This window comes from Pseudorca crassidens, chromosome 18 (assembly GCF_039906515.1).
Source record: "Pseudorca crassidens isolate mPseCra1 chromosome 18, mPseCra1.hap1, whole genome shotgun sequence".
NCBI lineage: Eukaryota > Metazoa > Chordata > Mammalia > Artiodactyla > Delphinidae > Pseudorca > Pseudorca crassidens.
The window spans coordinates 68278736-68293712 of NC_090313.1; the positions used below are offsets into that span (position 1 = coordinate 68278736).

A 14977-nucleotide genomic window follows, 5' to 3' on the forward strand; every position below is an offset into this window, starting at 1 on the left:
TGTGTACTGTATTACTTACAAATCTAATTGTAATTTGCATATTGTGAAAAATATACAATTATAATTTAGTTTTGGGGGGAATAATGTAATGCATATGCTATGAATGCTAATAATTTTAAGTGATTGGAAAACCATTTTCTAAGAGGCAGTTTGAATTGTTACTTTGAATGCAAATTTTTAAATATATTTCTCTATGTAGAATTATTCTTGTTATATTTTATGATTCTTGGTATTCAGTTTTCCATCAAGAATATAAGTAGCATATTGTTACTCTAGGGAACCACAGAAAGAGTCCATCTACCCATTTGTCTCCAATAATAAAAATGAGTATGATTCAAGAATGTTAAATGTGATAAAGAAATTAAATGGTTTATAATTCTATGCTGTAATTCAGAAGGTTTATAGTAGAGCCTCTCAACCTCAGTGCTACTGACATTTGGGGCCAGATAATTAATTCTCTGTTCTGGGAGGCTGTTCTGTGCATTGTGTGATGTTTAGCAGCATCCTTGGCCTCTACCCACTAGATGCCTGTTGTGACAATGAAAAAATGTCCCTTGGGAGACAAAAATCGCCCCCAATGAGAGTAGATGCCTGCTCATTTACAAAGTAAGCTTCTTTTTCTTTGTTTTAAGAGATTGAAAACTATTTAAATATCTAATCTGGTTCTTATGGAGCTTGGCTCTTATATTCTTGATACTGAAGAGCTCTATTATCTTTTTGCTTCCTCCAACACAGGAATGATTACTTCCTCTCACATAAGCTTAGGGGCATCGTCCACTCAAATTTAAAAGCAATGAGTCTGTGTCAGTTTCCACAATGTCTTTGTCACTTTTAGCATCAGACTTGCTAATCTAGACCTTTAGGTCAAGGCAAAACTGATTACCAGACTGGGGGAAGTGCTCAAAGCTGCCTCAATTCACCCCTACCCCAATGCCTGGGCATGATTTCACCTCTGCTGATATTGTTGGGCAAACTAACTGCTTCACAGATGTTTAGCTAGACACTCTCAGTTCCTGATTAGGTGGAAAAGCAATCAAGAACCAAAATTCGTATCTATTAAAATGTGTACATTTACTTCCAAAAATAGTGCAGAATGATCCCACCAGAAATTTATCTGCGCTTTTCTTCCCATGAAAATCGTAGACAACCACTATATTTTTGCATGCTGTCATGATCTAAATCAGAACACACCGCCGCCTGCTCAGGAAACAGGAGGCTTGCCCAGAGATCAGAGATGGTGGTTCAAGTAGAGCATGTGCATATTACATGTTCAAGTAAGGTCAAGAGTCTAGGCAAATCCAGAGTGACAAACACCGTAAGATACCATCACCCCCTCACCCCCACCGACTTTTAGCAATGGGAACAGTAGTAAAGACAAGAGGAAGGATCCCTTACAGGTCCTGGCACTTCGTGGATCTCAATAATAATGTCTAGCAAGGCCGAACAAAGCGGATTACATAGCAGCCGCCACCTGGAGATTTCTCACTTGAGAAAAAGAGGGACAATATTTGTTGACTCACAGGACAACATGAAATGCTTCTAAAATTTTTAGCTTCTTAGTAGTTTGGAAAGAAAGCACCATAACAGTCCTCAACCTTCCCTGTCCTCTCATATGTTTGTCTTGGAAAAAGAAAAAAATCCAGTTTGCTAATTCCTAATATTTAAACTTGAAAGCGTTCCCATAAGACACTCTGAAGACTTTTAGACAAGCCCTTGCGCCCCGCCACCCGCCCCAAGGCGGGGAGTGGCAGTTCCACCCGGAGCCTGAGCTGTGTGATGTCCCGGGGTCACGTGGAATGGAACTTTGGGTGGGCAGCGCACCAGTGACGGGGTCTCCTTAGGACCTGCAGGGCACCTTGGGGCCGTCCATCCCCGTCCCCCCGGGTACGCCCACCCCCGGAAGCCGGGACCCTCGGAGCAGCGGCTGGCTGCAGGGCCACTTTAAGGGCGGGCCGGGGGCGGGCGCCCCCCAGCTGCGAGCACGAAGCCATTGGCGCGCGGCGGGCGGCGGACGCGACGGACTGGCTGCGAGCTCCTCCCGTGGCGAGGCTGCCCCAGGACCCGCACGTGGGCAACGGGCCATGGCGGACTCAATTATCCGCCCGGAGCTCGGCCAAACCCTTGAGCAGGTAAGAGGCGGAGAAGGAGGAAGGGGAGGCAGCTGCGTTTAAAACGGCGCGCGGGTCGGCGCGGCGACTCAGTCGGGCGGCACAGCCACGCTGGGCGCAGGCCGTTACGTCTGGGGACGGCCCGGGGGCCACTGCGGGGCGCGAGCCAGTCCCGGCCGCTTCCCCGGGCGTCCCGGCTCGCTCCTGGGGCCCCACGGCGGGCGCCTGCCCACCTCGAGGACGGAACGGAGGCCCGAGGAGGGAGGGCGACTGGACTGTGTCACAGAGTCACTCCCTCGAGCTCTTGACTCTCGCCAACCCAAACCCATCTTCCGGCCCCAGACCGTTGGTGGGGCGACGCGGGAGCAAGACTTCGTAGCGTAGATATTCGGGCTGGTGGCCGCATAAAAACGGGAGTGACAACTTTGGTTTCAGCCTGAATATAGGAAAGTTGATTTCACACTTTTCAGTTTGAGTGTAGGAAAGTTTATTTAACATATTGAATATGGAAGAGTTGATCTTCAGCTCTCTTGTCTGCACAGCTCTAGGTGCCTTTTTTCGCTGTGCTCACTGCCGTGGCGTCCAGAGTGTCCTTGTACTGCCCTCTCCGCGCTGACCCTCAAACATGCAGACGTGTGTAGAGACCGTGCTGTTGGCGGGAAGACACGTCTGCCCTCTTCACACATCCGCCCACCCTCCCCGGAAGTCAAAAGGCCCCCTGGCCTCTTTTGGACGCGCCTTATTTATCATCCCCTTCCTCGGCAGACGCACAGAATAATTTTGGTGATTGGTGACTGTTTTCGATAAAAATGAAAGCAGCCCACTAGGAAGGAAGCATAAACAAAACCCCATCGACCCCAGAAAGCAAAGTGACCTGGTGTTGGCTTTCTTCTGAGTATTTCACGTCTTGATAAATGTGAGAGGGAAACCTTTTGCGCTGCTTGATTTTTGTTACCCCTGAGAATGTTCTGCATACTTAAATTTCCTCATTCCTTAAGAACAAGCGTTCTGAACCGAATCACTACCACTTGGAGTGGACCGAGTTTAAGAGGTTTTTCTTAATTATTTAAAAATGGAGGTACCTATTTAAACTCAGAGTATTTTGGGGGTGCAGGATTAGGCAAAGCTGCACAAAATGGAACTCTGGATAAAATATTATCGAGTAGTACATAGATAACTGTGGCTTCCCACCCTTAGTAGTCTGAAGCCCCAACTGAACCTTTTGTTTGCACTGGGAGAGACGCTCACTCAGTTTCTCCAGATAGAGCTGCTTAAATCCCTTGACTCCTGGGGAAACTGGAGGCCAACAATTGCCCCATGAGGGCATCAGCCCTGCAGCTGCTGCTAGTTGTCAGTGCTGCTCCCAGTAATAAGACTGACATAAATAACAGCTCACTAAAATGTAGGAGTGATTTGCTTTAAGCACTTCAGCACCTGCTGTTACTAATTAAGGGTTTAGCCTGCCACAGATTGCAAATGGAAATCCAGTGTTTTAAAAATGGCAGAGACTGGAGTGCCCTGCCTCTTCCCCCGATCTCAGAAATCAGAGTGAATGAAGAGCACTGGTGATGATGATGTCGCCTGGTAAAAACTGCCCGCACTTCACAGATCTGCAGCAAGGTGTAGTAGTGTTTATCCCTGAGTGCTGGACTTCGATGCTTTCTATTTTCTCTTTAGACTGTTTTGAATTTTCCAACCTTCCACAATGAATATGTATTGCTTTTGTTAAAAGAGTGCAGTAGGCAATTCACATAGGAAAAAAATTTCCAACAAAGGAGGCCTAGCATTGGTTCAAATCGTGGTCTCACAGGTGAAAATCTTAGAGGTACTAAAAGCAGTTTTCCAGAGCCTAATGTACTAGAACCTTTTATTCATTTTCCTTTTATTCTTATCTGTGGATCCTTCTCCTCACCTGTGCTCATATTACACCATCAACAAGATATTTTTAACTATATAAATATTCAAATTGAAGTTGATTAGAAGCTATTCAGTTAATTTGAATTACTTGGGAATAGTGGACTAGGGCAGTGTTCTGATTTGTCTGATTAGGAACATTCCTAGTGTGATGATTTTGTGGGGCAGGGAAGGAAGCCTTGGGCAGGAGAGCAAATCAGCTCTTTGCAGAGCTGCTTTATTTCCTGCCCTCTGTGTCCTGCTGCCAGGCACTGCAAAACCTTTGATTCCGGCACAGAAGGACCGGTGAGTGATACTTGGCTTTCTCATCCCTTTCCGGATCTCTTTCCCTCTCTCCTCAGTTTCTCCCCAGTACTGGGTTCTGCCCTTCAAAGCTTGCTCTAGACTTTTCTCCACAAGACTAGCTGAGCGATTCTGGAGAATTTGGGAACTGGGCTTCTGAGGGGAATGTGGTCAGGAGCGCTAGGTGCTATCCAGGAAAGGGCTCAAGTTAGCGACTGATGCCTGTTGTTCAAAACTTACCTTTGCTTCTCAGTTGGCCCTGTGTCCCGAGCCCTGTGGCTCAGGTAATGCAGAGAGCAGTTTGATTTTTAGGGCTGTTTTCACTGCCTGACATAGATACTTCCCTTTTATTTCTCTCTCTCCATCTCCCCTTCCCCATCAGGTTGATTTGATGGGTTTTGTGCTCGGGTTTGGTATTACCTGAGAACACATGGCAATAACTACCACCTACAGGGCATTGTACAAACATTACTCCTTATAACAGTCTTGTGATGTAAGTAGTATTGCCCCCCCGCCCCCTGCGATGAGGATCACATAAGTATCTTACTCAGAGCTGCTGGTTAGTCGCTGAACAGGCGGCAGACACTGTTCTGCATACCTCGAAAGCCTTTGCCCTCTTCCCACTGCATCAAACTGTTAAAAAAAAGGATCAGTAATAGCTTTGGTAGAACTGGGGCTTATCCACTGTTTTCCCTGTGTTCCAAGGACTGAAAGCCATACTTTCTTATCAGCAGGAAAAAAAAAAAAAAAAAAGACTCCTGGAATGTAAGCCCCATGAGGGCAGAGAGCTTGTCTGTTCACTTTGAATTCCCAGCACAGCATCTGCCCTCTTGTAGGGGCTTAATAAATATCTATGGCAAGACTACATAGACATCACACGTATTTATGCAGATGCATAAAAGTGGCAGGAGGGTCTAAAGGAAAAAGAAAATAAACTTTTCTAATAGAAAGGTTTACAAGTGATTCACAGCCCGGGATATCCTGGTTTATATGGGTTTTTTTTTTAGTGTAATTATTAATAGCACCTCCTTTCTCAAGTGTCTCAGTTTGTAAGGTAAATTAAATGGTCACCCTATCTGTAGAAGGAGGTTATTTTTGGACATTCATAGGTTGCTTCAGTTAACCTCGTTAATTAAAAAACAAAAAGATGGGGCTTCCCTGGTGGCGCAGTGGTTGAGAGTCCGCCTGCCGATGCAGGGGACACGGGTTCGTGCCCCGGTCCGGGAAGATCCCACATGCGGCAGAGTGGCTGGGCCCATGAGCCATGGCCACTGAGCCTGCGCGTCCGGAGCCTGTGCTCCGCAACGGGAGAGGCCACAACAGTGAGAGGGCCGCATACTGCAAAAATCAAAACAAACAAACAAAAAGATAATCCCTCCTTTTATGACCACTCGTTAATGACTGTTTCAATGCTTGGCCTTTGCTTCAAAGGCAGTGTAATTGTCTAGAAGAAATCCTGTGCGGTAGCAGAGATTCACAAACACTCTTCACTCAAAAGCGTCACAGCGGTTTAGAGTCCCGCCTTGCTCCAAGTACCACTGGGAATGAGGAAAGTTTATAAAATGAAAAGGAAGCACTCTAGAAGGTTCCGTATACTCTCTACTGCAGAAATTCCAAATTTCAAAGGTCATTTGAAGGTGTTATGCTGTCTTCTTAGAATGTAGGACATGAGGCTGGTGACATGGGTTGATGTTAGGCTGTGAAAGGCCATGCTAAGGAGTTTGAATTTTTGTTCTGTTTAAAATAGGGTTGGGTGGGTGAGTGGGATTGGCTGGCAATGATGAATTGAGCACACCTGTCAATGTTCCAGCCACCCCAGTCTCCCTGGCAGGAGATACTTAACAGTGTGCCCATACCTTCAACAGGTAAATATCATTGAAAAGAAAAAACAAGTGAGGGGCATTCTAAATTAAAAGTCCCAGGAGACAGAGCAACCATGTGCAACTCATAGTCCTTAATGGGATCTTGGTTTGAACAAAGTAGCTCTCTCTGAACATTAAAAAAAAAAAAAATCCACAGGAAAGCTTGAGATTTAGAAAGCAGATGGGGTCAAATTGCTACCAAAACAAAAGTGGGGAAAAAAAAAGAAAAACAACACAGCATAAAAGACATAGAGAAGAAATGCCCCAGTAAAACAATTCTAGTGATAGTGCAGGCAGAATGTTAGCAGAAGCAAAGATGAAATGGGCCTGAGGGTGCTTCCCTGGTAAAGAATTAGCTGTGGGCAGAACCCCTGGGCCAGCTGGGGCCCTGGATTTCTTCACCCCTGGGCTCTCCCCCTTCACTCCTACTACAGCCAGAGCGATGGGACTTTTAACCAGAGAATCAAACCCAGGCACTGCTCTTTCTAAAGAAAATGAACTCTACGTGGGACACGGGCTCCTGGTATTGGTAGTTTCCAGACCTCTACAACTGACAAGGGTGAAAGGAAAGGCAGCTCTGCCCAGGAGGGAATAAACCAAAGTGATTGGTTTTCAGGGTAAAGCCTGCCTATATTTTGACAAATAGCTGATCCCAGCCACTTTGCTCTCCAGCCTTTCTTCCATCATCCCTACCATTCACACCAAACCCACAGTTTAGAGGAAACAGTGACTGGGGAAGCAGACCACCCCAACTGCAGGGGAAACTGCTCATAAATGTCAGCTGAGGCCTTGAGTCATATTTATGTTTGGATAACCAAGGATCACCAGACAACTATTCCAGAGGCAGATTATAAAGGGGATAGAAAAAACTTAAAATTTCTAATTTGTATGTTCACAGGGGATATCATGTCCTAAAAATAGCAGGTTATGATAAATTATCAAAAGAGAAAAAAGTCTTAGAAATGAGCAATTCATGTTAAATTAACTGAAATTGTAAAAGTCTTTAGAAGGACTAAAGCCTGAGCTGGTGATATGGACAATAAAATTAAGAAAGTCTTGCAGAAGTTGAGACTTGAAGGATCAATTTAGGATGTCCAGCATCTAATAGAAGGTTTCCAAGGATAGACAAAGGCAACAGAGGAGGAAATAATCAAAGAAATAATAGAAGGAAATTTCCAGAGCCAAAGATCCACTGAATGCCAAGTGGGCTGAGTAAGGTCCATCCCCAGACACATCCTAGGAAATGATCAGAATCCACAGCATAAGAGAAAAGCACTAAAAGAAAAACAAGGCAGCTTTTTCTTTTCATCACCAGCTCTGGTTGTGAGAAGAAAATGGCCCAGTATCTTCAAAGGTCAGAGACAAACAGATTTTGACTTGTAGGAGTATTTTGACTATAAAGCTAACACTGAATTGTGAGCCCTAATGCCACTTAAAGAACATAAATAAGGAGTTTAACTCCCAAAGTATTGTAGGAGCAGCAGGAGGGAAAAAGGACAATTTGATCAGTTTAACAGGAAGCGTGGGAAAGAAGAAACTGAATTATGGTAAATGGGAAACTTGAAATAACAAATGAAGGGAATAAGACCATTTCATGTTAAGTTATGAATATTTCACAATTAATTACATTACATTGATTACCTTAATGTTCATTAGCTAGTGTCATTAATGTAAGTAATAACTTATTAAAAGCTTATTAATTACTTATATTAAAAACTGAAATCTCAGATTGGAAAAAACCTAAAAAAGTCAAATATATTTTATTTAAAAAATTCATACAAAATCAAAATGATACAGAAAGCCTCAAAATAAAGGTATAAAAAACTAAGTGTTGTGTATCAGAAAAAAATAAAATTTCAGGTGAAAAGCATTAAAAAGGACAAAGATATATTTTATATATAGTTTTTTCTCTATAATTATATGATATTTATATGTTAATACATACTACATAGACATTGTAGATCATTAGTATATATTAAGTATTATTATATATTTATATGAATATATAAAATTGTTATGAACCTTTATGTACCTAATCCATAGTTTATTTATAGAGTCTATAGTTAGAGAAATTGGTAAATTGACAAAGCGTAATTAGAGAGGGCAGGTTTTATATATCTACCTCTTAAAATGAAAGATCAAGTAGACCTAAAATAAGAAAGCAACGAGCAAGTTCAGTCTGAAAGCTGTGTAGAGGCTGTATGCCTAACAGAAAATACACATTGTTTTCAAGTATCCATGGAACATTAAAAATTGTGTATTAAGTCACAGAGAAAATATCAACCAATTCTAAAAAGTAGAAGTCATATAGTGTGCATCCACTGTTGACAATGCACTGAAATAAGAAATGAGTCAATAGCCAAAAAAATTTTTAAATACCAAAACACTATCCACTTGAAAATTAACATCTTTATATAGGAGTTTAATATAACTCTTAGGTTAAAATGGGAATATAAACTGAAATTATATAAACTAGCAATGAATGAACATGACCACAATGTATCAGAATTTATAGGGTACAACAAAGTGCCACTTGGATGACGGCGTCATTCAATAGAACTTTCTGCAATGATGAAACTCTTCTATAATTATGCAGAAATGGTAGTCACTTGCCATATGTGGATACTGAGCACTTGAAATGTGGCTGGTGAAACTGAACTGATTTCACACTTTAATTGTAATGAACATAAATTTAAATCACCACATATTGGACCACATAGTTCTACAGTCTCTAATAAAGCATTACCAGAAAAAGAAGATAGAAAAAAATTTAATTATATATTAATCTCTAGTTGGGGCTTCCCTGGTGGCACAGTGGTTAAGAATCTGCCTGCCAATGCAGGGGACACGGGTTCGAGCCCTGGTCCGGGAAGATCCCACATGCCGTGGAGCAACTAAGCCCATGCGCCACAACTACTGAGCCTGCGCTTTAGAGCCCGCAGGCCACAACTACTGAAGCCCACGTGCCTAGAGCCTGTGCTCCGCAACAAGAGAAGCCACCGCATAGCCCGTGCACGGCAACAAAGAGTAGACCCCGCTCACCGCAACTAGAGAAAGCCCACACGCAGCAACAAAGACCCAACGCAGCCAAAAATAAATAAATTAAATAAATAAATTTAATCTGTAGTTGGAAAGCAAGCAAGATGAACTCAACACAAGTAATAAATGTTGTATAAATTTAAAAATTAATACATTTGAAAAGAAATGAAATGGATTTTTAAAAATATATGAATAAAATTCACTTAAAGGCAGAACACTTATTTTACTAGTAAGCATTAAGGAACTGTAAAAGGTAGTCTAAAACCTACCTTTATAAATGACTTCAGGCTCAGATTTCACAGACAAGTTTTACCTAAACTTCAAGAAGCCAATAATTTATATGTTTTGTAAAATATTCAAGACCATAGAATAATTTAGAAGCTTTCTATTGCTTCAAGGCTGGCATAACCTTGACACCCAAACCAGATAAGTCAGTACAATAAAACAAAATTTTATCCAGTTTTACTTATGAATATAGATGTAAAAATCTAAAATAATATGAATGAACTGAATCTATTTGCAATAAGTATGGGTTTATCCCAGTAATGCAATGATGGCTTGACATTAGGAAATCTATTAATGTAATTCACTACCTAACAGATGAAAGGAGAAAAAAAAATGTGATCATGTTGATACAGAAAAAGCATTTGGTAAATTTTAACACCCATTTCTGATTTAAAATTCTTAGCTTCCAAATAGAAAGAAACTTCTTTAACTTGATAAAGGGTATTGACCTTCATTATCATGTAGTAGTAAAAACATTTGAAATATTCCCACTAAAGTCAGGAACAAGGCAAGAATGCCCACTTCACTCCTGCAATTTACCGTTGTTTTGAATGTCGTAGCCAGTGCTTTAAGGTTAATAAGTAAAAGGCATAAATAAATTCTGGAGACGGGGACAAAAATGTCATTTTTGAAAACCATATGATTACCTATCTAGGAAACTCAGAAGAATCAACTAAAAAGTACTGGAAATAAATGGAGAGTACCAAAAAGTACTTTGAGCAAATTCCTTATACAGAAATCAGTACATCTCTATGTCAGCTATAATCAATCAGAAAATATAGTGAGAAACTATATCCCCTTCACAATGACTCTGAAATCTTGAAAAATCTAGGAATCAATGTGTGAAGACACTTGCAAAATCTATATGCAAGTAACTATAAAACTGAAGGAGATAAGATCTGATTTCTCTGAGTCATACTTCCTAAATAGGGAGATGTAATACATAATGATATTCCCTAATTAATCTTTAAAATAAATGCAACTGTCATCAAAATTTTAACAGGGTTCCTTATGGAACCTGACAAGCTGTTGATAAAATTCTGTGGGAAGAAACATTGTGGGAAAATATCTAAGAACCAAACTGAAAAATAACAAGGAGGGAACCACATGCTCTAGCAAATACAAAGCATAAAGAGCTAGCAATTAGACTGTGTGCTGTTAACCAGGAATAGGCAAATAAATCAATGGATCAGATTGAAGCTCCCCAAAACTTATATACATACATACATACATATATATGGCATTTGAAACTACTAAGAGAAGTTTGGCATATTCAGTAATGCTGTTCTTTGTCATTTTAAGTGGATTGTGTTTAATATCTGTACAGAATAAAACGTGGAGAAATAAAAAAGACGGAAATTATATTTTTTCTAATCGAATGTGCTTGAAAATATCCCCAAATGGAAATAAAGAGGCTCTTCGGTTCCTAATGTTCAGATTTGAAGAGCATGTATATTCCATTCAAAGAAAGGACTTGATTTGAGTATTTCTTAGGTTCAGGGAATTTAAATCTTTCTCTGTTCTCCGGAATGTGTTTCATCAAAAGAAATCATGTGGGAGAGTCACCAGCCTGGTTCTCTCATTAGTCAACAGGTTTTCCAGCAGGATGGGCGATTGGGAAACTGGGCCTATAGAAAGAATCCTATCTATTGTTAATAGGATGAGAAAGAAACTTGTAGGAAAACCACAGTAGAATAGTATTTGTAGGCAGAACTTTAAAAAATAGCATGACTTTCAGATCCATTCACTACCCTAGGTTCTAAGGACATGAAATGAATAGTTCCTGCCCTTGAGGTATGCTTATAGTTGACCATTCAGTATAGCTGAGTAGTCAGTCATTGGCTATTTGTAACCTTTATTTATCTTCTCATACATGACGGCATGTTCTCTATGCCCAGACATTAATTGTGTGATGCTTCTGCTTTTTTCCTTCTGTTTCAGACAAAAATAGACCTCTTATTAGTTGGCGATGTCACTGTTCAGTACCTGGCTGATATTGTACAGAAATTCTTTTCAAATTTAGCAAAAATCACCGTCATCATTAGTGATGTGAAGACGGTAGCAGCACTTGTGGATGATTGCACGTTCAACATGGTTTTTCTGAAGTTGACCTCTTTACCAACTGCCGAGGAGCTGGAAGCTGTCAGATTAATTAGGTAAACTCCAAAATCTTGACTCTATTATCTTTAGAATAGTTTTTTTTTTTTAAGATTTTTTTTTGATGTGGATCATTTTTAAGTCTTTGTTACAATATTGTTTATGTTTTATGTTTTGGTTTTTTGGCCATGAGGCATAGGGGACCTTAGCTCCCCAACCAGGGATTGAACCTGCACCTTCTGCATTGGAAGGCGAAGTCTTAACCGCTGGACCGCCAGGGAAGTCCCTAGAATAGTTTTTATTAAAACCTGCTTCTATAAAAATTCTTAAAAGATGATACAATTCTACTTTAATTTTTAAGATGACGGATATTTTCAAGGGCAGAATCTCTATATATGTTTTTGTTCTTCCTGCCAGTTTGACCTACTTTTACAAGAATTAACATTTTAACTTAAAAGTAATAGGTGTGGGTGAGGATATAAGAATTAATTGGTCATAGAAATTTATTTGGTATATAATGCTTCCCATAATTCAGTAGGTATTCCTTTTTAATAACTATGTCATTAACATGGCGTATTGTTTCAGAGTTCATTAATTCTTATAGTAGACACTAAAGCAGGTGAGCACTTGTATTTCTGGGTCATGATAGCTCTGGGCTGAAGGTGTCTCTTTCAAGAGATGTCCTAATGTGAAAGAGCCATGAAGCTCTCTGGATCCGCTGAGTCCAGGTCAATACCATGTCCATTATTATTTTCTTTGCTTTAAATTTTATTTATTTATTTATTTATTTTTGGCTGCATTGGGTCTTCGTTGCTACGCACAGGCTTTCTGTAATTGTAGTGAGCAGGGGCTTCTCTTGTTGCAGAGCACAGGCTCTAGGCGCATGGGCTTCAGTGGTTGTGGCTCACGGGCTCAGCAGTTGTGGCTCACGGGCTGTAGCACGCAGGCTCAGTAGTTGTGGCGCACGGGCTTAGTTGCTCCGTGGCATGTGGGATCTTCCCAGACTAGGGCTCGAACCCATGTCCCCTGCATTGGCAGGCGGATTCTTAACTGCTGCACCACCAGGGAAGCCCACATGCATTATTCTTGTTTCACCCGGTAGTTCCATAGAAGTTATGCTGCTGTTTGACCCACTCAACTCTGGAGATCTGGAGTCTAGAGGTGAAAGATTTTGGTTCTTCCGTGCCTGTTTACATAGGATTTTGAGCCATTTAGGATGTTTTTAAACAGGGTTAGGTGAGATTGAATGTGTTTCCCTTCTGTGAGACTTGATGAAGTGTAATTGTAGATACTATTGGAATATATAAGGACTTCTCATAATTAGAGGAGAGGACTTCCTAGACCAAAGGAGAAAGTTCAGAGAAATGTTGTGATTCCAGAATAAAAAGGACCAAGCATATTATGTTAGGGGAAAAGACAGGTGGGACTGGGAAGAAGCCAGAGACACTGGGTTACTTGTTAAAGACAGACAGAAAGACACTGCTCCTGGGGTTTCTTAGAACGGTTGGTCTTCTGCATTTCTTTGGCCTTCTACTGGGAATATGAACTCTAGACAAACCAGGCAAATTACCTCAAAGAGGATTTCACTTCCAAAACATGTTGTTGTGAACGATCTTCCTTCTGAAGATATGCCTATTTTATTAATATACCTTTTCAAAAAATCTATTGATAGAGTACCTCTGATTGGAGGCTTATAGTAATATCTCATTTGTATAGTATTAATATTTAAAAAAAATTTACAACACCTTTATGAGGGAGGTAAGGCAGGGTTCATCGTTCCTACTTGGCAGATTAGAAACCTGAGGCTGAAGTGACTTGCCTGAGACCACATGGCTTGTTTTCACAAAACTCAGAGTAGAACTCTTCACTCTTCCCTTCGTGTTCTTTCTAAAAGTCTGTAATCATTTGGCTTCTGTATTGAAGCCCCTTTTACAATTCGGACATGCCATAGATGCCAGACTTACTTTAACCTAAGCGTTTCATTTTGGAGGAGCAGTGGACAAGCTGCTGTGGCTGACCTCTCTCCATTCCAGCAGCAGGAGTCCAGCCGTGCCTCCCCAAATGTGGTAAAGGCTTTGTGTTCGCTCATGATCGAGGCTACATTTTGAACAGGATAAGATTAAAGTTCTGTTTAAGAACAAGCTTTATGTCTAGTCACAGTTGTTAGCAGTTGGGAGGGTAGAGGAGAGAACCTCTGTCTGACACTCCCCTCTGTGGATTCTCCCCACGGCTGCTTTCTTTGTCTGAATAACATAGCTTAAGATGTGTTAGCAGAGAGAAGAAGATAGATGAAGGAAATAAATGTACAGACAGGCATATGGTAATTCTGTTGTTTTGCTGTAAAAGCATTTCTTTGAAAAGAAAAAGAGAATAATTCGTGGAATACACCTGGTTTTCTTTTTTGGTCTCATTATACGTATCCGGTATACGTCTTGACTAATAGCAGGTATTCAGTACTTTGCTCTAGGTGTGGGTGGGCGACCATGCTGTTCTAGGGCAGACCATGAGTTCTAGGTTTTGCGTTTCTCTCTGAAAAAGGGACAGAGCTTTCTTTGTGGAAGCTTTGCCTTTCCTGATACTGGACTTAGAGGCTAGAAATGTCTCTGAAATTCCCTTTCTTGCCCTCAGAATTGTTATGAGTTGATGACTTACGAATTATTTAAACCCTTATGGAGCATATTTATATTTTGAGGCTATAGTTTTTCTTAGGGTGATGAGTCTCATGAACATCTTGCCCTATTTATAAGGCATTTAAACCTTTATCTTTCCTACAGCACTCTATCTTTTGAGTTTGGGCTAATATTTAATGACTAAGCCAATATGAAGAGTTTTGGCTTAGCTTTTTAATGCTGTATTTTAGATTTTTTTCCCCCTTAGAGCTTTGTTGTTTTGTTATATCTCAAAATCTGGATAGGTTCAGGAAAATATACAAGTATTTACCTTACTCCTCTCTGGTCCCTTTTTATGCCCTGCCAGTGAATGAAGAACTCACTGTAGAATAAAAGTGGTCCACGTTGATTTTCAGTATCAGAGCACATGATCACAAATCTATGTATATCTGTAAGACATACGGATTTTTATTGAAACTAAGAATGAAGTATAGTGTGTCAGCTATCATACTAAGCTTCTTTTAGGATAAAATGCAAGCAGGCTCCTTAAAAAGATTTTAAAATTTATTCTTATAGAAGAACTGTGGTTTTAGCTTGGAGCTAATCATTAATCAGTTTTAATCATTTGTAAAAATAATGGTACCTTTTAGCCTGACATCCTCAAGAATTACGGCACATCTCAATTATAGGTTGACATTGCTGGTAGTACTCCCTAATTTGATTTCATTTCATGAACACATTTTTATTGAGCCAGATGAACTCAGACACCACCCAGTGGTAA

At 40.7% G+C, this 14977-nt stretch overlaps 1 protein-coding gene across 1 annotated transcript in view; it reads left to right on the plus strand.

Annotated features, from left to right (window-relative positions):
• Window positions 1–1851: 1851 nt before the first annotated feature.
• Window positions 1852–14977, plus strand: part of SOHLH2 (spermatogenesis and oogenesis specific basic helix-loop-helix 2) — a 40965-nt gene continuing 27839 nt past the window's right edge. The window contains exons 1-2 of the mRNA XM_067713348.1: window positions 1852–2129; window positions 11432–11646. Coding sequence (XP_067569449.1) covers window positions 2082–2129; window positions 11432–11646 — 263 coding nt within the window. The 5' untranslated portion in view covers window positions 1852–2081. The remainder of the gene's footprint in view (window positions 2130–11431; window positions 11647–14977) is intronic.